Source organism: Panthera tigris, chromosome E1 (genome assembly GCF_018350195.1).
Source record: "Panthera tigris isolate Pti1 chromosome E1, P.tigris_Pti1_mat1.1, whole genome shotgun sequence".
Classification (NCBI taxonomy): domain Eukaryota; kingdom Metazoa; phylum Chordata; class Mammalia; order Carnivora; family Felidae; genus Panthera; species Panthera tigris.
The window spans coordinates 217816-242005 of NC_056673.1; the positions used below are offsets into that span (position 1 = coordinate 217816).

The window sequence follows — 24190 nt, forward strand, 5'->3', positions numbered from 1 at the left end:
AAACATAAAAAAAAAAAAATCAAATCAATTCAAATCAAAGAATAAGAACAGAACCAGAGGCCTGGAAACTGAGAACCAGAGTGTGGGGTGAGGGTGCAGACCCCACACCTGCCCCCCAGAGGCCGGGGGCCTCGGACAGGTCCCTGGCTGCACCTCCTCACGACAGAACTCTCGCTGGTTACACTGCAGCAGGTGCAAGCGTCCCGGGGCCGATGTTCCAGGAACAAGACGCAAACCACCCCGGAGGCGTCCTGTACCACGGAACACACCGGGGGCTGTAATTCACCCTGTCCTCTGGACCTGGCGCCACGAGAAGAGATGGGCCGGGGAGCGTGCCAGAGTCAGGCTCCACGGGATCGGCGGGCCGAGCGCTCTCTGCACACCACGTCTGCCCAGGCTGTGACCTCCGCTCTGGGCCGGCACTTGGGAGAGCCCAGCCATGCCCACGGCCAGCCTCCGCTGCATCCGGAGGAAGCATGTTCAAACGTGGGGGCGCAGAGGAGGCGCAGTGAGGGCGAGGACCCAGCCTGACCTAGTAAACAATCACCTTCTCCCACTGATGCTTTTCTTCCAGCTGCATGAACATATCCAAAATGTAGGTCATGTGGGCCGGGCCGCTCAGCTCCAGGGTCTCCTCGCTCACGGGCACGTGCCCAGGCCACTCAGCGAGCAAGGACGCCAGCACGTGGCGGGCGTACAGGACAGCCGTGGCCTCATTCACGCGGAAAAGGTACTCGCGGACGGCCCTCCTGCTCTTGCAGCCCAACTCCTTGTGCAGGAGGGCGGCACTCTTGCTCCGGCGCTGCTGGGCATAGCTCTGCTGCAGTTCGCCCTCCGTGCTGGAGATCAGCTTCTGGGTCACGGGGTTGGACTCGGCAGTGGCCTGGTCACAGCGTGCGGGCCGCGACTGCAAACCCAAAGACCACTGTTACGGCAGCCGGCCCCTCCCCACTGGCTGGGGTGCGGGGCCAGGGGCCGACCTTTCGTCTCCAAGGGGGAGGCAACGTACCAGGCACGGTAAGATGATCATGTCTGTGTCCACGGCCTTGGCGCTCTGCTCGTCCAGTCTCAAACTCCTACTGGGCTGCCACCTCTGAGCCAGGGTCCGGATCCTTTCGTCCGTGGTGAGCTCATCCCCATCAAACCTGCGGAGAAGGGGCACGAGGATGGGCACAAGAGGTACCGAAAGGGAAGAGTTCAGCCTGCGGTGGAACTTGTCAGGGACACTGACGGGAGGTGTCTTCCTGGGACTCTGCAATTACATCATCACACCCCCGAGTCTGCGACACCAGTTCACCGCGCTCATTCGCTCATGCACGCAGACGTGCACGTACACGCTTGCGGCAGAGAATGCAAGGCGTCCCTCAGGATCCACGCTCCCTGGAGCCTAGGAACAAAGTTCCCCAACGCTGTAGCAAGATACACAGCCCCCCAGCCGGCGATGTGGTGCCCAGCCCCTCCCGCAGCTAGATGCGGCGGTGCAGCCGGGCTTGCGCCCACGGGAGGCCAGCGAGGTAACGCGGGCCGCTTCCAGAGTCCACCCCCCAGCGGCCGGGGTGAGGACGCGCTCCTCTCTCTACGATTCCCCCTCCCCCCGGGCCGGAACAGAGGCGGCACGCACGGGTGAGCCATCTGGTGGCACAGGGCCACTCCAAGGAGCAGAGCTGCCCACCCACCCTGGACAGTCCACGAGAGGAAAAACAAACTCTATCTTCCTTGACCCGGTTATTTCTGGGTCTCTTAGTTCCAGCAGTGCCCTGCTTCGTTTCACAAAGGACTCGAGGCGATACGTAAGAAATACGTACGGGAAAACAGAAATACGGGATGAAAACGCAGAAGAAAGTTAGAACAGGAAGTCGAAACCAGGATATGAGGGACAGAGGGGGAGATGAGCTGCACACACATGTGGGAGTTGGGCCCAAGAACCGGCCCTGAACTTCCCGGCAAGAGAAAGGGAACATTATAAATTCTATGAGAATCCTTGGGGGAACGCCATGGAAATAATGTGCCGTGGTGAACAAGCAAATGACACTCTGGCTAGAGGGCCCTGCTTTGCGCTGTTTGCCCTAGGGCGACGTAGGAAAGGAACCTTGGCGTCGGCGTCAACTGGCACCCCCGCGAGGGACACGACCGCCACTCAGATGACGCGGGCGTGCGGCAGTCAGCTCTCACATCGCTCACGAAGAACCACGGGCCAGCTCCACGTCGTGGCCTCCCGGGAGTCTTTACCCACGTGTTGCTGGCAGGGTCCTCACCTCTTCTGAACCTCCAGGAAGAAAGAGTCGGTCCTCTTCATCTGCAGCTCGTATATGGCCCGGAGAACGTGCAGAGGGGCATTGAGGGCGTCGTGCGCCATCTGCAGAGGAAGAGAGACAACTTAAAAGTGCTTCCGCACATCCCGGATCACCTGAACGCAAAAGGGAGAAAATAACTCTTTCTAGAATTACCACAGGTTATAATTTTTAAGAATATTGTGTGGTCACTTAAAGCAAACAAAATTATAAACTCTAAACCATGGACCGTGGAACCTGCTATTATAAATTCAAAGGACAACATAAAGCGCGGAAACGCCAAAAGGAGTACCAGGCCCCCAAATGCAGTGCTGACGGCTGAGAGCTGCCATTGCCACCGCATCGCTGCCGGCTTCTCTCCAGCCGCCTCGTGCCCCCGTCTGACCGCTGGCACCGGAAGTCCAAGGCTATACTTCCTTTTGGTTTCCCAGAAAACTAAACTTGCTTTCCTGACCTCCCGCCCATACCCGTGTGCTCTTCCTGCGGCCGCTGATCCGAGGGAGAGCGCCTCCCCAGGGACTGTGAGAGCGCGCGTCTCAGAAGCCACGGGGAGACACAATGGACGGGCTGCAGACTATGAGCACGACTGCACGTGCGTATTTCACGGGAGAGAAGATCTAAAGCTTTTAGACTCAAAAGGCTTAAGAACTACTGTGCTAAGGGCTTCTCCATCCTTCCGGATCGATTCTACACAATTCCAACTGAGTCTTCAGGAAGTGATCTCCCAGCATGTCAGACAGAGGCATTTTCGCACAGAGGCAAAAACGAGGTGCAAGCCAAAAGGAATCCATCCTGTGGAGTCCCTCCACCGTCCACACCACGGCCCCAGAACTCACCAGGAAACATATTCTGGTGGGCTCATCCAGGCTTTCCAAAGGATCTAGCTTCCTCTGCTCCGGCTCTCCAGGGCTGCTGACCACGCCTTCTGCATCCTCCCCTTGATCCCCTCGCTCTTCCGGTTCCAGGCCTGGGTGCTCGACCAAGGTGTGGACCTCCTTCTTTGAGGAGTACAGCATGATGGACAAAATCTATGGGCAGAAAACAGGCAGGGCGGTGGTGTGGGGGTTCAGTGGGTGGGAATGTCACACATATCTTTAACCCTCAAAGGGTGGAAAACATCTGACCTCCTTTATAAAAGATGTACGGATTCACAAAAAGAATGTGAAACGAGTAAAAAAAGAAAAACATGAAAACGTGTTCAGTTGTACCTGTAATCAAAGAAATGCTAATAACTAAAACTACGAGGGACCTTTGTGTTTATTAACTTTGCTGCTAACGATGCAGATTGGTATTTGGAACTCATTTTGCTGAATGGTAAAGAGCTATAAAAACATCTACTGCCTTTAACCCAGCCAATAACTCGCCTTAGGAATAACATAAAATGTGCAAGAAGTTACACTCATGTTATGGTCAATGAGGCTGGAACCTGCCTTCGTGTTTCACTTGTAGCCATTAAACATGGAAAACTGTCTAGTGACCAAGGGAGTGGCCACTGCACGCACACCCTGCATTCGAGGCTGTACATGTAACACGGATGCAGAAGAAAACAACTAGGGAAACCAATCTGACAATAAATTTCGTGTTAAAAAAATATATTAAAGAAAGAATTTAAAAAAAAGAAAACAACTAGAATAAGGACATACATAAAATATTAACAGGAGCTGTGTGTGTGAGGCGAAATTTGAAAGTTTTTCTTCCTTTCCTATAGTTCGAATTTTCTGCAATGTGGTTCTATTATTTGAAGAATAAGAAAATTTTAGGGGCGCCTGGGCGGCTCGGTTGGTTAAGCCTCCGACTGCAGCTCAGGTCATGATCTCACAGTTCGTAAGTTCGAGCCCCGCGTCGGGCTCTGTGCTGACGGCTCAGAGCCTGGAGCCTGCTTCCGATTGTGCGTCTCCCCCACTCTCTCTCTCTCAAAAATAAATAAACATTAAAAATTTTTTTTTTAATTTCAAATGTTTCCTCAGATTGCGAGCCCAGATGCTTTCCAGATTATCCCCATTACTATGCTTTGGCACATTTTCCTGCAACCGAAGCAAACCCTCTCGTGGGACCTGAGAGCTGTGTCCTCATGCTCAGGCCTGTGTGATGGAGACGGGTGGCTGACCAACTCCCACACAGCAGCAGCTCATCTTGGACCTGAAGCAGTTGGTCCAGAAACTCCACAGAGAACCACAGTAATTCCACTAAGAAAAACCTAAGGCCTACAAGGAATAGTAATCAGATGAAAATCATTGACTAAATCCTACATAAAATAAACATAACCAAGGACAAACTCAGAAACTGATTTTAGCTCAAAGGGGCTTCAAAGGGAAATAATGATCCAAGGAAACACTTTATCGCCATGATAAAGGGCCAACCGCATGTTTCCGTAGAATACTTCTCCAGTGTTCTCTGAACAGACATCAAACTCGTCCTCCCTGACACGGAGGGCAGGTGTCACAGTCCCTGTTTCCAACAGGGACACAAACGGAAGACGTGGTCCAACCACTGTACAGAATGAGCACGCGCTGGGCTAGCCCCGTATTCACTCGCGGGTGGGCAGCCTGCACCTGCACCAGGTGGCGGTGGTGGCGGGAGGCACACCCACCCCTTACCTCTAGATCCCGGAGGAGCCACGTTTTACTGAAACCAGTTCCTTTGCTGCACTTTTTCACCAGCAGCTTCAGCAAATCCGTCTGAAGGAAGGTTGCATGGGTCTCTTCGAAACCGTGAGCCTGCCACACAGAAGGGGTGACCTGCAGCTGGTGTGGGGAGGGGACCGCCTATCTCAGAGCCCACCGTGTCAGGAAGATTCCAGAATCGGCAGGAAGGATGAGACTCTGAACCTCAGCCCTAACCAGAGTCTGTCCGCTCTGTCCCCAGTGCGCCCTCCACAAGCACTTCTGAAGCCCAGGACACGCCGTGTGCCACGTCCCATGCTAAGGGCAGGGGCTTCACGGCCCTCTCCTGCGCTCTGCCTTCCCAAACCTTCCCAGTGTCTTCAGACGAAAGTCGAAGTCCCGACCCGTGGCAGTCAGGGCGGACGGGGCACCGTGGACTCTCTGCCCGTTTCTCTGGTCTCGCTTCCCTCTCGGGCACGACCCGGAAGGCCTGGAGGCGCTGCTTCTGTTGACAACCACACCTGTTCCTGGGCCTGGCGTCTGCAGCTCCCCCCGCACACATCGCTCTGCCCAGACTCCCTCTCTACCACCTCGAATTTCGCCTCCGCAGAAAGGCTCGCTCTGACTCGTGGTACTTTTCCCTGCAGGCTCCGTGTTGTCTGTCTTGCAGGCTGGGCTGTAAGCTCCACCTTTTCTCAAGTTCAGTGCTACATGGCTCTCGGTGCTCAACAATACTTGTGAAAACTGGGAGTCAGAGACAGAAATGGTCTATGCCTTGGGGCACCTGGATGGCACAGTCGGTTAAGCGTCCAACTTCGGCTCAGGTCATGATCTCACAGTCTGTGAGTTCGAGCCCTGTGTCGGGCAGGCTCTGTGCTGACAGCTCGGAGCCTGGAGCCTGCTTTGGATTCTGTGTCTCCCGCTCTCTGCCCCTCCCCACCTCACAATGTCTCTGTCTCTCTCTCTCAAAAATAAATAAACATTAAAAAAAAAAAAAAAAAAAAAGAAATGGTCTTTGCCTTCAGGAAGTTTATTCTCTCTTTCAGACCGTGACAAATGCCGTGGAGTCAACAAACATCATGCATGGCCTCCATCCCCCCCCTACAAGCACTCAGGGCTGGGCTGCAGCTGGAAGCCCCTCAGGGCTGGCTCCCGGGGCTGCTGGGGCCTTCTGTGGTCCCCTGGGCAATTCTGCCAAAGTCCAGGCACTCACAAACTTTTAAAACGAAACCCTTCCTTCACGGCTATTTCTGTGGGGAGGTAGGGTCCTAAAAACGCTCCTTCCCCCTGTCAGGCCCCTCAGGTGGCAGAACAGAAGAACCATGTTCCCTACAAGTCAAGGCTTCTCATCTGCACCCCTGTTACCACCCAGGGGTAATATCCTCACATGTCTCCCTCCTTCCACCCCAACCACCAAGCCTATCACTCAAAGTCCCGTAGGAGGCTGGTCCTCTCCCCTTCCTCTTGTCCTTTGATGGGCCGGAGGAGCTGTGGTTCAGAGGGAAGAGAGAAACGGTTTGGTCTAGTTTCTTCCCATCTTCAAAGGTTATGTGCTCATTAGGCAAATACCTGGTTCTGGGAAACAGTACTGAAAAAATACAAAGAACCAACTACTGGGAAAAACCTGTTTTTCCCTTCGAGTTATCCTTTTGCAAGACCCCATACGTTCCTAAAAATAATCAAGATCCTAGGTTAACCATCTATCGAAATCAGATGGCATTTCCTTGATGTAAATGCCCCGCAGATGTTAAATCACAGCCAGACTCATTAGCAAATGGGAGAAGCTCGCCATTACCTTCAGTGTCTTATACAGTCCTTTGAGGGCCAGGGACAGGACCCAAGTTGCCTCCACTGCCTCAGGACAATGGCTCTCCATGCTGGTTTGCAGGAGGTGACTGGCGATAAAGGCAAAGTGCTGGGAGTACTGGCTCAGCTGGGCCTGACAGTCGTTGCGTTCCTGTCCTTTCTGGACCAGCTGGTAGTCCTTCACTGGAGGGTGATGTCAGGCAGGAAGACAAAAGGCACAAAAGTCTGGTCAGTGCTTCCTGCAGCAAGGTCTCTTCCCTAGTAACACACCTTTACTGAAGTAAGAGCAGCAGGCCCCAGAACATAATCTCCCTGGCTTCAATTTAGCCGTCATAATTAAGGCTGGCTTGCAGGTGAGCACAAAAATGGCACTGGGCCACCTATCCATCGAGCAACTGGGAGAGACAATTTACGTTCCTACTACTGTGCACACACAGGCTGTCTCCAAAAGTGCTAAAGGAACTTAATACAGTACACAGAAGGGACTTCCACTCCCAGACAAAACTAAGACAGGCTGAATCTACTCTCCTATCTTAAGCAACCAGAATGTAAAAAAAAAAAAAAAAAAATCACAGACAATGGTTTGCAGACACGAGGCAACAAGCAGTAAAGGACTATGATCCCTGATAGACGAGACATAAACCAGGGGAGTCTTCCAACAGCCTGGCTTTCTGGAGACAATTTACAGGCTGCAGAACAGATGCTGGAAATCCAAGCAGAGTCCCGCAGTCTCAATGAACTGATGAGAAAGAGGTCAGAGTTCAGGAAAGTCAAGGTAGCTAGAATTTTGGGGGCAGAATATCATGAAGAAGAGAGAGGCACAGAGACAGAGAGGGTATGGGAGACCTGTCTAGAAAAGCCACAGAAGCTTCCTCGTGAGTCTCTGGAAGTATGATCTGCGTGAAGTCGAGAGCAAACTTCCTAGATAGGAAACCACCCAGTTCTATGAAAGAACTACCAAAAAGCAGTAGGATGAACAATTCTTGGAGCTCACACAGACCTGGGAATATTGTGTCTTCCCACCAGTGAGAGTGGAAGTATCCTAGTTGGGGGTGTGGGGGTGGGGTGGGAACAATTATTTCAAGACATAATGATGAAAATTTTTCTGAATTTGATGGAAACTTTAAATCCACAGATCAAAGAGCTCATTAAATCCCCAGGCAGAAGAAACAAAAAAAATCATGTCAAGGCACATTATAATCAAAATGCTAAAAACCAGTGGTTAAGAGAAAAATCGTAAAAGCGGCCCTAGAGAAAAGATATTTGAAGAGTAACAAAGAATTACCACAGACTTTGTGGCAAACACTATGCAAGCCAGAAGACGATGGATCAATAACTACAAAGTATTAAAAAAAAATTCTCAGCCTAGAAATTTTTATGCAGCAAAATTATCTCTCAAGAATAAAGTCAAAATAAATATTTCTTTGGCTTGGTAGGACAAACCAAAACAAAAATTCTGTAGCAGCAGACCTGACGTTCAAGAAATGTTGTTTTCAGGCCAAAGAAAAATGATACCAGATAGATACCCAAACCTACACAAAGGAATGAACAGCACCGGAGATGGTAAATGCATATGTAAATAAATATAAAAGATATTATTTTCTCATTTTATTAACAACTTTTTTTAATGTTTATTTTTGAGAGAGAGAGAGAAAGAGAGAGAGAGAGAGAGAGAGAGAGAGAAAGGGCACGAGTGAGGGAGGAGCAGAGAGAGGGGGGACAGAGATCCAAAGCAGGCTCAGTGCTGACAGCAGGGAGCTCAATGGGGGGCTCGAACTCATGAACCGAACCATGAGATCATGACCTGAGCTCAAGTCAGACGCTTAACTGACTGAGCCACCAGGTGCTGCAAGTAACCTATAGCAAACTCTGGAATAACCAGTGAAAAAATTAAGAGATAGTTAAAAGCCAATTCTGAAAATAAGATGGAGTCATTAAGAAACAAAAACAAAAACAAAACCCTCAATCCAAAATAAGGCAGAGAAGTGGGGGAAAAAAAAGGAACAACAAATGAGACAAACATAAAACAATCAAGAAAATAGTAGATTTAAACTCCATCATCTTGATAACTACATTAAATGTAAATCATCTAAACATCCCAATTAAAAAGCAGAGATTGTCAGAGTGTATTAAAAAGAAAATTCTACTACATGCTATCTACATACATGCTATCTACTACATGCTATCTACAAGAAATCCACTAAAGACACAGGCAGGTTAAGTGAGAGGATGGGACATACACACCATGCAAATGTTTTGAATAAAACAAAAGCTAGAGAGGCTACATCAACATTAAAGTCAATTTCTGAACAAGGAATATTAGAGATGAAAAGGGGACATTTCATGGGGCACCTGGGTGGCTTAGCCAGTTAAGCTTCTAACTTTGGCTCCATGGCTCGTGGGTTCGAGCCCCACATCGGGTTCTGTGCTGACAGCTCAGAGCCTGGAGCCTGCTTCAGATTCTGTGTCTCCCTCTCTCTCTGCCCCTCTCCTGCTCACGCTCTGTCTCTCTCCCCTTCAAAAATAAGATAAACATTAAAAAATTTTTCAAAAAAAGGGACATTTCGTACTGAATTGAGAAACAGACATATACACAATTACAGTTGGAGACCTTAACATTCCTCTCAGTAATCATTAGAACAGACAGAAATTCAGTAAGAGCATGGAAGGCTTGAACAACATTATCAACTAACTTCACTTAAAAAAGACATCTACAGAACAGCATAGGTTTCTCTTCAAGTGCACATGGAACCTGATTCAAAACAGATCAAATTCAGGACCGTAAAACAAGTTTCAATAATCTTAACAGGACTGAAATAATTCAAAGTATGTTCACTGATGCCAAGAGAATTAAACTTGAAATCAATACCAAAGATTTCTGGAATATCCCCCAAATATTTGTAAATTCAACAATAAGTGCTTAAACAATCCATAAATAAACACTCATAAGATAAGTAGAAAATATTCTATTGTAATGGCCTGAATGAAAATAATATAAATTATATAAAAAACTATGGATGCAGCTAACGCTATACCTAGAGGAAAATTCATAGCATTTACAATGCCGCTACCAAAAAATAACAAAAATTTCTAATCAGTGATTTAGGCTTCCACCCTAAGAAATTAGAGAAAGAAAAAAAAAATTAGAGCAAGAAAAAAAAGTAGCAATTTAAACCCGAAGCAAGAAGAAGTAGGAAATTAATAATGACAAAGACAGAAATCAATGAAGCAGAAAACAGAAAAATAACAACAAAAAAATCAACGAAACCAAAAGTTAGTCCTTTGCAAAGATCAAATAACATCGATCAAGCTCTGACGAGACACTCTAGGAAACAAACAAGAGAAGACACAAATTATCAAAATCAGGAGTGAGAGAAGTCAGCTGTGCCAGATGAAGGGCAATTAGAGACCTCAATTTATTCCCTAGATAAATGGAGAGGTATACAGTACTCATGGGTCACGTTAAGATGTCAGTTCTCCCCAAATGGATATGCAGATTCAGCGGTTATTTAAGAGAAACTAACAAGTTGAATCTAGAATTTATACAGAAAGGCAAAGGAACTACACTACCGGGAGCAATGCTGACAAAAGAATAACAAAGCCGGAGGACCTGATTTCGAGGCTTAGCATAAATCTACAATAGTCATGAGAATGCGGTATTCGAGTAAGGCCGGATACATAGATTAATGGAATAAGACAGAACCGATAAATGGACACACACACGATAAATGGACACACACACGTGGGTCAACTAATCTCCAACAAAGGTGTCAGAATAATTCAATGGAAAGAAGTCTGTTAAACAAATGGTCCTAAAACAACTGGATGTTGATATGCAAAAAAGAAAAACAAAGGAGAAAGAACGAGAACCTTGACCTTTACCTCACACCACACACAAAAGCACAGCCAGGGCCTGATGCTGAAGCTGAATGAGAAAGCATATTACTTCAGAAGCAGAACTGGGCACACAGTGGTTACAATACTCCAGAGTTCGTAGGCTGTTTAGGGTTCGGCAAACTAAGTCAAAGGTGACTCGTGATACACTTCCACTCTTCTACTGATGGAGCAAAATGGAAAGCGACCTGAATGTCAACATACTGATTCAAAGTTATTTCACACTCATTTAGACATCTGACTCCACAATCTATTTAAATTACCCACTAGAAAAGCAAGAACACTGGCAAATGGAAAAATTACATGTTCAGAACCTAAACGTGTCCCACCAAAAGCACAGAGCCATATCTACAAAATAACAGCATGGCAAGGGCCTTCAAATTTACCCTAATTTGGGGCGCCTGGGTGGTTCAGTCAGTTAAGTGCCTGACTCGATTCCGGCTCAGGTCATGACCTCACAGTTTCGTGAGTTCGAGCCCCGTGTCAGCTCTGCACTCCAATCATGCAGAGCCTGCTTAGGATTCCCTCTCTCTGCTTCTCCCCTACTTGCATTCTCTGTCTCTCTCAAATAAAATCAACAGACTTAAAAATTTTTTTACCCTAACTCAACCACATCTCTTCAGAGATGAAGAAAAAGAAGCTCAGAGACTCACAACTTGTTTTTTAAGAAAAACATATGCAAGGGTAAGAACCAAGGTATCTCTACGAATTTCAGAGTATGCAGAGGTTGGACAACTTCCTTTCATTCTTAGAAAAAGCAATTACGCTTGGCACCTGTTTTCCTCTTCCGGGTTTTGACATCGACGACGACAGCCCTGTTCTTCTCAGTGAAGTGCTTCAGGATGATCACGTCATGGGGCTCATTGGCATTATCCACATACACACAGCGAGTTCCCACACAGAGGACCTAGAGCAGGACAGAGACCAAGAGGCAACTCAGAAGCACACGGAGACAGGTACAGGCCCATAGCCCAACACCAGCCCCGTCCCCGCCTCCCTGCTGGTGCCCCCGACGCCAGCAAGTCCTCAAGGACGGGCTCTCCTACGCCAGCAAGTCCTCAAGGACGGGCTCTCCTACGTCCAGGGCCCGGCACAGAAGTGGTTTACATGCTTGCTGGAGGAAGTCACGTTTCACAGTCCCCTTTGTCCCAACCAACTGCAAGCCGTGAGGATCAGAAAGATCAAGGTCAGTGCCCACCCAAGAGACAGCTACCCTGAGGTTCTCTGTAACTTCACCGATGAGTTACCTGCTAGTAGTCAAAGCCAGCTACTGGCTAACAAAAGAGTCAAATGCCTAACCTGTTAAAAACGCAGTAGAACGGACCATCCCATAATCTTGAAAACCCAGCAATCCTGTACATGCAAATCATCTACCTGAAGGGAGGAAACCCCCCAAGACACATGCTGCAGAGACCCTGCCGTGCGGGCGGAGGGTGGGAAGACGTGGCCCAGCCTCCAAAGACGCGTACCTGGGGGATGCCAACCAGCACAAGCAGGGTGAAGATGTTGGTGTGCTTCAGCTGGAACGGCAGCTGCTTGATGCAGTGGTCCGTGAAGGTGGCGATGACGTCGCGCCACAGGGGGGCACCGCTGAGGGACCGCAGGATCTCCGCCATGGAGCAGGCCCAGTCCAAGCCCACCCGGCTGGAAGGCGAGAGCTCCGTTAGGTGGTGCAGGCTCTGAAGTCAACTCAGCAGAGCTCACGACACTCCGCGGCGGGTGCAGCCGCCTGCCCGAGAGCCACTCGCCCGTTAGTTTAAGCGACCCGAACGACCCCTCTGTTACCTACGCGCTCAGCCTACGGCCACGTTTAAAAAAACTCCGCACAAACAGTCACACGTCCAAGCGCACTTGTGCACTCACGTTCACACACAGAAAAAAAGAGCTCAGAAGGAAATCTATTGAGTCAGTGCCAGGTGCATGAAGATGGTGCGGCTGGGGTGATTTTTTTCTCCTTTCCTGTTTTCCAAATTTGGAATTGTGACTGTTACTTTTACAGTAAAAACTGACCTATTTGCTTCAACCTCCAAGCCCACACTCACTGCTGCCAGGGAAAAACAACCAGAATGTATATATCATCAGAAAGTTGAATCAGCAGACAGCGCCCCGACCACACAGCTGTTTTAATGTGGGTTTTGAGGACAATTTGAATGTCAGGTGACACTATTTCCAATCAAACTAATTTTATTCTCACAAGAGATGCCTGGACAACAGCACACGGGAGTGAATCGAGGGCCGGACCACGCACTTAAGGAAATGGACGGCAAGGTGGGACAGGGTGCGGGGGGCTACCTGTCCAGACACACGGCTCCCAGGCTGAAGAGCAGGTGGGTGGTCTTCCAGCCATCTGGCACGACGGAACTGTCCCCCGCCGCAAACAAGGTGTGCTTGGCGGAGAGGACCTTCACCACGGCAGCATCCACCTCTGCTGGTAAAAGGCGGGTGATTAACTGGCCGAGAAGACCCAGCGTGAGGTGGTAGGTTTCGTTCAGGTGGCCTGCGTTCGAGATGACAACCTGAAACATGAGTGGGAGGGCACGCTCCAGGTCTATCACGGGGACCGCGGGGTCCTGCCAAGAGAAGGAGAAACACCTACTCAACACGGAGCCCATGTAACCTCATCAACTGCACACTGTACCCCTCACGTCCTAGGTACACCCGGCTAGCACACAGGGGCCGTGCGGTATCTTTCCTCAACAGCTACGCACAACCAGGCGAGAAAAGACATTCTCGGGTATCATCTTTTTTCTTTTTTTTTTAAGTTTATTTATTTATTTTGAGAGAGAGAGAGAGCACGAGAGCACCAGCGGGGGAAGGGCGGAGAGAGAAGGGGACAGAAGATCCAAAGAGGGCCCTGTGCTGACAGCAGTTAACCCGACGCGTGGGGCTGGAACTCATGAACCGTGAGATCACGAGCCCAGCCAAAGTCGGACGCTTAACTGACTGAGCCACCAGATGCCCCTTCAGGTATCCTCTTACAATCCCACTTCGAACTTACTATGCTACTCTCAGGGACACACAGATGACTGCTAGTAACAGGTGGTCTCTCCCACAAAACTACCACCCCTCTTCCAGAAAAGAAAGTACCACTGTCTCTTACCAACTTTAAGGGAGGTAACATGGCTGCCAGCAATCCCAAAATCCTCTTCTGGGAACACTCAGCAAACACCTGCTCCGGGCTGGGAGTAACTGCCTTTTCCTCGATGGGCTTCTGAGAGGACACGACTGAAGTGTCAGCATCTGAGTTGTAAAACATCAAACTTTCAGGTCTTGCCAGGTTCTGTGCACGTACAAGCAGCAAGTAAGCTGCCGCACTGTCCCTGAGCCGAAAGAGAACGGAACTTGGACTTTGCTGAACACGTCCTGCTCCAGGGGGCCCCCCCGACTGCCCTACTAAAACACAGGGCACCCAGCCTCGGCAGTCGCCGTTCCCCTGACCCTGCTAGTCTGTGCTCATGCTAACTGGTTACCTTTCAACAAACCAAATCGCTGGTATTTATTATGTGTTCCCTTCTAGATTTTTACTGTCCTTCAGTGATGTGTCACAAGTACCTAGAGATGTCTCTCGAGCATAGCAGGTGCCCAGAGGACGCTTGATGGATAAATACTCTGTATGTGGACCGGGACGCTGGCACTTGTGCAGACCAAAGAGGGCCTGGGCCAATGAGGAGTGTCAGCCGGCTGCACCGCGAAGACGCCCATCGGCCCCTGCTGAGGGCTGGCCCCACGGACGGGGCAGGATGCCCGGTGCCTCCTGCCTCCTGCCTCCATCACGGAGCAGGCTAGGGAGACACACGCTGCCCCCCCCCCCCCCCCGCCCGGGCCGCCCCGACGAGGAGGCTCTGCAGCCCACAGCACGCACCTCCATCTCTGGGCTCATCAATCTTCTGGGAGCGCAGCTCCGACCCTGTTGCTGCCAGCCCCGGGCAGTCGGCCGAGGCCCTCCTCAGTAGAGGACACGGCAACCCCTAGGGCTCTCCTCCACCCACGCCCGTCTGCCGGCGGGACGCTCCCCTGCAGTCGCCCGGGGGCTCCCACTCTGGGGCCTGACCTGCTACTGTCCCGCCTGCCCTCCAAGTCTCTCCCCACAGCAGGTCCTAGCACGGCTGAGGTCCCTCGCAGCCTGACCTTTACAAGGCTTCCTGTGGATGCGGTCGTTCCGGTCAGACACCGGTCGCCACCGCTCACACCTCTCTTCTGGACAGAGCCACGTCTCGCTTCCAATTACCGTCACCGCACCGTGCTCGACACCCTCCCAGACCGCAAGCACCGCGGCAGGGACCTGCGTGTCTGTCTGACTTGGTCCCTGTCGCATCCCCACAGTCTAGCACAGGGCTTGGCACACGGAAGGCCCTCCGGAATTAGGGAGTAACAAAGGAGGAAAGCAGGCAAAGTGTTAGCAGTACCGTCCAATACAAAACGAGAAACCGCGCGCCCTTGGTTGCTAGCCAGTTTGAAACCGTGTGCAACAAACAGCCGAGGGATGGGTCTGTGTGCATTTCAGGTAAAAGAGATCAAGGTCATGACCGAAGAATCTTCACCTGGAAGCCCTGCAGGTGAGTCTGAAACTTGAGTCTGGCGTGCGGGATCCTTCATCAAAGATGCACCTTCGTCCTCCTTACTCCTCTGCTTGCAGTCGAAAGGTCTGACCTTCTTGTGACCATCTCTCTTTCCCTGAAAACAAAACGCAAAGGAACGGAAGTTTCTTATAATAGAAGTTTACTCATTCGGGGTGCCTGGGCGGCTCAGAAGGTTGAGTGTCCGTCCGACTCTTGATCTCAGCTCAGGTCATGATCTCACGGTTGTGGGATTGATCCCCGTGTCGGGCTCTGTGCTGTGTGTGCAGCCTGCATGGGATCCTCTCTCTCTGTGTCTCCCTCTGCCCCTCCCCTGCTTCAAAGAATTTTTTTTAAGTCTGCTCATTAATGTTGTAATACGATTCAATTTTTAAAATCGCTAGCCAGTCTTTATGGACTGAAATACTTTTAAATTCCTTAATAAAATGTGCCTCATTTCTGACGATAAACCTGTGCTCTAATTAAAACAGCCATCACTGGGGCGCCTGGGTGGCGCAGTCGGTTAAGCGTCCGACTTCAGCCAGGTCACGATCTCGCGGTCCGTGAGTTCGAGCCCCGCGTCGGGCTCTGGGCTGATGGCTCGGAGCCTGGAGCCTGTTTCCGATTCTGTGTCTCCCTCTCTCTCTGTCCCTCCCCCGTTCATGCTCTGTCTCTCTCTGTCCCAAAAATAAAATAAACGTTGAAAAAAAAAAAAATTAAAAAATAAATAAATAAATAAAACAGCCATCACTGCAACCCATCCCCCAAACGCCCTTGCATCAGAGCCCACAGTTCCATTAGCAATGGCCATAGTACAAACCTTGAGTACATTCTACTTAGCTTTTTTTGTAAGTTTATTTTTATGTATTTTGAGAGAGAGATAGAGAGCAAGTGTGTGTGTGGGGGGGGGGGGGGCGGTCAGAGAGGGAAGAAGGCAGAATCCCAGACTCCACGCCGTCAGCCGAGTCTGACTCAGGCCTCAATCTCACAAACCGCGAGATCATGACCTGAGCTGAAGTCAAGAGTCGGATGCTTAACCATCTGAGCCACTCAGGTGCCCCCATCCTACTTAGCTTTTAGAAGCCACTTACAGAAAGTCCTCTTGGGAAAAAGAAAAAAAGAAAGTGTCCTTCTAGAACACTGAGCTTACATTTCTGAGATTTTTATTTTGGCAAGGAGCCTGGTTAAGGGGGCTCTTGCTGGAGCCGCGAGGCTTTCCTGGGCTCAAGAGTCAGGCAGTGAGCTGCCTAGACCGGTAGGGTGACAGCCCTCGACCGGTGTTTCCTTAGGCCTTTTCCCCTGGGCCAGGGAAAGCCTCTAAGAAGAGCCTGAAACACCTTTCTGCAACAAAAATTAAGGAAGTGCTCAAAGAAAAAGACACATCGGAAGGATACAGAGGCCAGCAGGAAGGAGCTTCCACGGGCCAAACATGGGACAATCTGAGCATCAAGACGTGTAATGAAAAGTAATGTATTTCATAGATTTTATTTAAATTTTTTTTAACGTTTATTATTTCAGAGAGAGAGAGAGAGAGAGAGACAGAGAGCAAGCAGGGAAGGGGGAGAGAGAGAGAGAGGGAGACACAGAATCTGAAGCAGGCTCCAGGCTCCGAGCTGTCAGCCCAGAGCCCGACGCGGGGCTCGAACCCACAGACTGTGAGATCATGACGCGAGCCAAAGTCAGACGCCCAACTGACGGAGCCACCCAGGCGCCCCTGCTTTGAACTTTTTGAGGAACCTCCGTACTGCGCTCCAGAGCAGCTCCGCCAGCTTGCACTGCCAACGAATAGTCTCCATGTCACCACAGCCGCACTGAGGCGTAGTGACTTCGGTGTGGCCGTAGAGCCCCTCGCGCCCTGCCCATATTCGCGCCCTTACCTGCAGGGTAGCATTCTGGGTGAGCACTGTCGTGTGCCTGCATCTCACAGACAGAAACCGAAGCACGGCGACGCTGAATAACGCACACCAGCCGCACAGTATTAAGTGTGCAGGCTGCGGTTGGAAACCCATTCGGCTTGGGTCGGCTGCCCAACCGACGGAGCCACCCAGGCGCCCCTAGATTTTATTTTTAAGTAAGCTCTACACCCAACGTGGGGCTTGAATATACAACCCTGAGATCAACAGTCACATGCTCTACGGACTGAGCTGGCTAGGTTCCCCCAAAATAACAGCGTTTAATCCACTGAATAAAAAAAATTCATCTAGGCCATTGTGATGCAAATAAAGGAACAGGAGGATCCACAGGGAGCAGAGAGCTCAAGGCAGCCTGTCCTGAGATGCTAGGAGCTCACAGGAAGACACAACTGCCCCGGGCTCAGGGTGGAGGCTATCCCTGCTGACCACGTCCTCTCTGCCCCACCACCATCTGTGGGTGGTTGACATGCTGCCCAGAGTTTTGTGGTCAGAAACGTCAGCACGTCAGAGACTGGTCGGAAGCTTGTGTCGCCTGTCTTGTGCTGGCTCCCTGGCTGAGTGAAGCTGACAAAACTCTCAAGTTTTCACCAGCCATCTTTACTTTTGTCTTCCTCTAAAGGACAATGGGATCACAGTGAGCCACAACCATCAAACGGGGGATCCTTGAACTGGCGAGCATGACAGAGAGGACAGAAACATGAGCAGCTCCCGAGGCAAAGTCAAGGGCACTCCCGGCACCAGCTCAAGCTTCGGAGGCAGCATCACAGAAGGTATGCGGTGCTTTTCCACAAAACCATCCTTCGGATCGCAATCACTGGCTCCAAGTGAATCCAGAAAGCCTCTCCCTCTACTCAGACAGACGTATGCGAACCACTGTGTCTACCTGGCACACAGAGAGCACATCGTGTTCCCTGCCTGCGGGCCGACTGTGAACACCGCTTCCTATGCACAGGGCTCGCCACGGGCAGGAACAAGTCCCTTTCGGCGCGGAACCTTCCGGCCTCGGGACCCCGCCAGAGCAGGCGACAAGAGCCGTTAACACTGACACAGAATTTTCCAGCACTTTACACACATCAGCTCACTGTGTCACGTGTGGAAATGCTCAGAACAACCCTAGGAAGCAGGTATTACTATTCTCACCCCGCTTCACAGACGAGAAAGTGGAGGACACGTGGTGGTAACGTGCCCAGGATCGGACAGGGCAGGGGCCGGAACCCGGGACACCTGGGTCAAGAGCGTCTGTGGCCTTAACCTCTCTGTTCTGCTCCCCGCTCAGAATGGCTCCCCCTCTCGACCCAACATGGTGCACAGTGACGAACTGTGACGTACACTGTCGTGCGGAGAAGGACCTGTGTGTGACGGGTCCTCAGCGACCCGGACCGCTCTCTCCTCCTCCGGTGTGTGGGCGGGCACAGCGACGGGCGGGGCCTGACTTTGAGGACTAGCGTCACCATCTGGCAGTACCCCGAGAAGAGCTAGGGCTTTCAGACCTACGAGGGGAACAAATAAGGGAATGGTTACACATTTTACAACAAGGGTTAATTCCCGCAGGCGCCAACGGTCACTGCTCCTCTACGGAAGTAGACGGCCGGGCTCTCCACAGAGCAAACCAGAGCACAAAGCTCTCCGGCACCCACACCTGACCTCAGGCACCAAAAGCCTCAACGGTGAAGAAGGCCTGTGCTTCACTAACAGCAGAAGACTGGAGACACAACAGGACTGTCTACCCAGGAAACCACTGCCCCACACAACTAGATTTCTAAACTCCCACCGGCAAACAGGTAACAAGACGGCTCCAAAGCACTGGTGTTGCCCCCCTGCCACCCAACACAGGTCTGATGTCCTCAGCGTTTTCTAGAAGAGGGAGTCCCTTACTGTGAAAGGACCGGAACATGTCAGAAGTAACATTCACGCTATGTTCTCCTTAGCACTCCGCAGTCAAGTCAGAATCGTCTAGAGATTTTATGAGGCGAACGACTTTAATTACAAAGTGCTCTCATCCAGAACGCAGTCGCGTGAAGTGGATGTGTGCTCCGGGCTAAAAACTATTCCTTTGGCAAAGTTAAGTCTGGTAGATCCAAACACTAGCTACTTCATCCACAGACAGTACGAGTTTCAATTGGTAGGTTTTGTGTCTTTTTTTTTTTTTTCAACTTCGTGTAAATACTTTAGAGGAACTAAGTGAGTTTTAATGTGACAATCTTCCTCAAATGCATGTGAGAGTCTGGAATGGGCTCCACACCAGGGTGAGCGTCTCCCGTGCAAAAGTGGATGGGGTTGCCTCTAACCGAGCACGGCATTTCACTGCTAGTGAGGCTTTTCCTGCACAAGCAGCTGGGAGCTGGTCTGGTTTCGGTGCACGAGCGACAATCACCTTTTCCCTGGTGAGCCTTCATCAGACAGTCCCCCACAAGCTGCATGCACTGGCTGTGCAGGGCCGCGGCGCTGCTGCGGGCCCGGGAATCCAGCCTCTCACCGCCCGCATCCTCTGCGCTGGCCAGGTGGGTGCTGTAGAGAGCCAGCGCGGCAAAGAGCAGCCAGGCGTAGTTGTGGATGTAAGGCTGGATGAGCCTCTGCCGGTCGCTGATCCGGATGGTCACCATCGGATGAGCCGTGACACTGTGGGTGGGCAGATGGCTGCAAAGAAGACACATTTATGGCCTACGGGCCTCTGTGAGGCTCGAAGCGAGAAACAGGGCCTCAGCGGGGGCGCGTGCACGGTCACTGCTGGGCGTTGTGACCTCTAAGGCCGTGCTAACTGGAAAGTATAAAGACAGGTACGAGCCCTCTCCCCAGGAAAATGAACCAACACAAACACTGTAATACCATTTTAGGATTTCACAACCCCTCACCCCCTCCCTGGCAAAAGACTCTCTAGGCAAACTAGCTGATGCAGAATTCCTCTTGTGACATTTGCAAAGTGTGATATCATTTTGGTAACGTGAAAAAATGTTTATAATTTCTAGAATGGATGTGGAGTATGAATGAAGGAAATAATTTAAGATCAGTGATTTGTTTTAAAATACTTTGACAAAGAACAAAAAGGAATAAGCTAAGCACACATAGCAAAATCTCCCTAACTGTTAAATCTGGGTAATGGGTATGTGGGGATTCAGCGTACTGGTCTCTTTACTCGTAGGCACGTTTGAAATCTGTTAAACAAAAAAAGGAGGCATACCCATAGGAGTATTTCTTCGCCGCATAGCACCCGTAGCAAAGATCAAAGTCATCACACACATTGCAATTCATCCTCCGGCCGATGATCAAACCCTGGCACTGGTCACAGGTAAACTCCATGCTGACCATCTCGTGGTCATCTCCGTGGCCCTCGGGCTTCACCCCGCCTGGGTAAACAGCCGCGGGAGGCGGATCAGGCAAAGGGCTCTTACACAAACCAATCTAGAAGCAGGGCTCTGCCGAGTTACCGCTCAGGATGTCAGGAGTCACCAGGCTGTTCCGCCCAGTGGCTCCGAGCACATCAACAGTATTCAGCACAGAACTTCTTAACCGTGGTACCACGGATCAATCCCCCTTTTCCTGGTGCCACACAGAGCCTGATCGAGTGTATTACAAATTCCCATTGTGACCACCACCTGGCAGAAACAAGACCGCGTACCCATCTGCGAGCTGTCTCCTGTGTGACCCCCTCCTCTGACAAACATGAACCATCTACTGTGTATTCCCGTTAACAAGCACTGAGAAGTGTTCGGGTCTGTGCTCTCACTTTTTCGTTCCAGCATCACACAGGGAAACAGACCCCACAATCTCAAACCCTGGGAGTGAGAAGCAGCGTTTGCATCCCGTGGGTCTCCGTGCCCCATCGCACACCCTGTTCACCGCTCCTCACATCTGACCCCTTGCTGCTCCCCCCACCACGAAGCTGGTCCAGGCAACAACCCTCGGTCATTGCTGAGACCGAGCCCCCAAGGGAAACTCCTATAAGGCCAGAGCCACCTCCCTCCAGGAGAGATCTGATTGTGTCAACACCCCAGTGTCTGTAGGTTTGTTCCAACACGCCAGCCAATGACCCCAGGGCCCCAGCCTGGGCCTCGCCTGCCTCGGTCCGTCACTCAGCTGGAAAGACTCTAGACACACTACAGGTGCTCACCCCTCTGTCTCTGGACTTGTTCTGCTTTGGGCAGTGATGCACCACCTTCACATCGCCCAGCTCTGACTTTCTTCAGAGACGAAGTCACAACCCACAATTCACACTTCCTCACGAGCCTCCCCTGCAACACCGATTACTGTGACCTCTGAACTTTGCCAGAACACTCGGTCACTCATCAGGAACTCAGCATTCGTGTCCTGGGATATGTATTCTGCAGGCATGTCCCATTTAGCTCCTGCTAAAACTGTAGCCGCTTCCCAAGACGGGGCTATACCTTCTGTGACCGGGCCATGTGTACAGAGCACTCAGATGCCCACGAATGTCAATGTGCTTTCCCTCAGCACCTGCACATCAGGCATATTCAAGGATTTCTGAGGTCTGATTCTGTGTACTCGACCACTTGGACACGCTGCATGATTTGGAGAGAAAAGTAATGTTCTGCAGACTCAGCTGACTGTGCGTTCGTGGGTCCTGTGTGTTTACTGAGCGACTACACCCAGCTTGACAGAAGCCGGAAGCCCGTCAGGCCACGGCTCTGGAGCTTCTCATTCACCCAGGAGATGAGACTCCTACCTGCCAACCAGTCAGAGCACTCCCCGGGCAGTCTTTCTGTTCAGCACAAGGGGAGCGAGAAAAACCGACACGGTCACGGAAAACAGCACGACTAGCGCTTCTGGGCACGGCCTGCTCGGACCGCGGCGCGTACCTAGGAAGCAGGTCGTGCAGAGATCCATGTCGCTGCACTGCAGACACCGGTAGCGGTGCCAGGGCGCGATCTCGTCACACCCGTCGCAGGAGATGTCCACGTGCAGCAGCTCAGAGTAGCGGGCAATGAACATGTGCATCTGTAAGGTGAAGGCAACGCAGTTAGCCGACGGACTTCCCAACGTGGCCGCTGCCCATTAACCCAGTCGTCCTGGGAGAGGTTCGCGAGTGCTCCGCCCTGCAGCAGGTGCCAGGGAGAGAAGACGGAGGGACTGCCGTCTACTCAGGAACCCCCTCTGGCGACGACACAGACTGACGATAGCCCCGACGGGCAAAGTCAGGGGCCGAGAGAACCCTGCAGGGGGTATCAGCGGCCACTGGGAAGGGCGTGAAGGGTTTTCAAAGGAGGTGAGTCCTCGGCTGAGACCCGAGGGACAAACGGGTGTCAGCTGGGTGGGGGTGAGCGTGGCAGGCATGACAAACACCATCAGTAGCAAGTTCTACAGGAGGGAATGAGACAGCGGGACGGTGGTTCGTAAGACTGTCAGTAATTCAGTACCTGAGCGTAAAAGGCAGTACAACGCGGGGGAAGCAGGTGGAGGAACGATCTCTGAGCTTTCTAAAAGTTCCTCTGGCTACCGAGCTGGGGATGGACCGCAAGAGGCAAGACCACAGTCGGGCAGACTGGCCACGGGAGTGGCTGTCAAAGCAGCTCCGTGACACAAGGGCGGTGAAAGGCGGGCAGGCCTGACAGAAGCTAGGGAGGCCGAGGTGCGGCACCTTGGGGACAGACTGGACGTGGGGCTGCGGAAGGGAGAGGTCGAGGACAGCATCCAGATTTCTAGCTTGGGTACTTGGTTGGACGGAGCAGCGTCAGAGAAACAGGAAACACTGCCGAGGACGCACTGTTTGCAGGCGCGTGAAAGGGAAACCTTCCATGGGGGGCGGGGAGGCAGGGGCACCTCGGCATGAGCAAAAGCACCGGTTTTACTGGAAAGGAGCTGCAGGCCTCAGGACCGCCTGGAGAGCAGGAAGTAAATCAGAGCACACAAGCCACACCACCTTGGAGCTACTGATGGCTCTCGGTAAGACACTACCACAGGAGAGAGAAAACTCGCTGAGGCCACGTGGGCGTGCCCCATCTGAGCACCAAAAGGTGCTACGTGACCACCGTTAACTGGCACACAGTAGGCACGCGATCCTGAGAAAATGATCGAATCTGAGGCAGGAGATGCCTGGCACAGTGTGGCAGTAATGGATCCACACCGAACGCGGAGACAGACACGGCAGGCTGTCGGAGCCCGGTGCCTCCGCGCGTCTGGACCACGGAACTCTGACTGGGCGCTCGGCTGCTCCCAAGCTGGCCGGGCGGCCCACGACTGCGACATGGCTCCCCACGTCACCTGCCTACAGGAAGAGCGTGTGCTGCCCGAGGACACCGGGGCCCAGGGCTTTCAGCACTTCTCTCGGTGGAGGGAGGAAGACGTGGGCCCCTCGCGAGCCCACACTCTGGGAGTCCGGTTCTACAGGAGGGAGCTGCACTCAGAGGGAGGTCAATCCGGGCTTCGGGGCCCCTCAGGCTGCACCAACAGGACCCTCGGGAGCCGGCCTGCGGGCACCCCCCGGGCAGACTCTCCTCTCCAAACTCCCAGCAAATCACTTCAGATTACTCCAGTTGAGAGGTCTTACTTTCCTCTGCTTCTCTGGGTCTTCCTGGGCTATTTTTTCATACCAGGCCTCAAACATGCCATCCTGACACTCGTCCATCCATTCTGAGTTCTGCTTGGCATCAGCAAGCTCATCGTCTTCACTCCACTGGCTGCAAGAAGGACACAGAGAGAAAAGCACGCTGGGGAGCAGACTGGCCCCTTCACGCTGCCGAGCGAAGACGTCCCAGGACCGCCAGATTGCCGAGAGGTACACAGCAGTGAGAAGGAACAGATGACAGTGGGTAAGGAGCCGGAGCCTGAAAGGTGTGCCCCCAGGGCACAAGTGCACCTGCGAGCCGTTCGTGGTGACCCTATCCTGTGCCAGGCACTGGAGCCATAGCGAACTTTTTCGGTTCCAGCAAGAGAGGCAGGCGGGAGACCCGGGCTCTGGCTCTCCCGTCAGCTGCTCTGAGGCCCTGGCACCACACTCCGCTCTGCTCAGTGTCCTCGTTTCGTGACATTTTTGCTTAACGTTTATTTATTTTTGACAGAGACAGACAGAGCGTGAGCGGGGGCGGGGCAGAGAGAGAGGGAGACACAGAATCTGAAGCAGCTCCAGGCTCCCGGCTGTCGGCATAGAGCCCGACGTGGGGCTCGAACTCAGG

At 51.8% G+C, this 24190-nt stretch overlaps 1 protein-coding gene across 4 annotated transcripts in view; it reads right to left on the bottom strand.

Annotated features, from left to right (window-relative positions):
* ZZEF1 (zinc finger ZZ-type and EF-hand domain containing 1) overlaps window positions 1-24190 on the bottom strand; it is a 100799-nt gene that overhangs the window by 11166 nt on the left and 65443 nt on the right. For all 4 annotated transcript variants that reach the window (XM_042965374.1, XM_042965372.1, XM_042965373.1 and 1 more), the window contains exons 33-48: window positions 23566-23695; window positions 21878-22016; window positions 20242-20407; window positions 19438-19700; window positions 18393-18553; window positions 15136-15268; window positions 13695-13834; window positions 12887-13164; window positions 12064-12238; window positions 11369-11501; window positions 6690-6883; window positions 4889-5008; window positions 3128-3319; window positions 2256-2356; window positions 1010-1145; window positions 548-907 (exon numbers count right to left, since the gene is read on the bottom strand). In XM_042965374.1, the coding sequence (XP_042821308.1) occupies window positions 548-907; window positions 1010-1145; window positions 2256-2356; window positions 3128-3319; window positions 4889-5008; window positions 6690-6883; window positions 11369-11501; window positions 12064-12238; window positions 12887-13164; window positions 13695-13834; window positions 15136-15268; window positions 18393-18553; window positions 19438-19700; window positions 20242-20407; window positions 21878-22016; window positions 23566-23695 (2821 nt within the window). The remainder of the gene's footprint in view (window positions 1-547; window positions 908-1009; window positions 1146-2255; window positions 2357-3127; window positions 3320-4888; window positions 5009-6689; window positions 6884-11368; window positions 11502-12063; window positions 12239-12886; window positions 13165-13694; window positions 13835-15135; window positions 15269-18392; window positions 18554-19437; window positions 19701-20241; window positions 20408-21877; window positions 22017-23565; window positions 23696-24190) is intronic.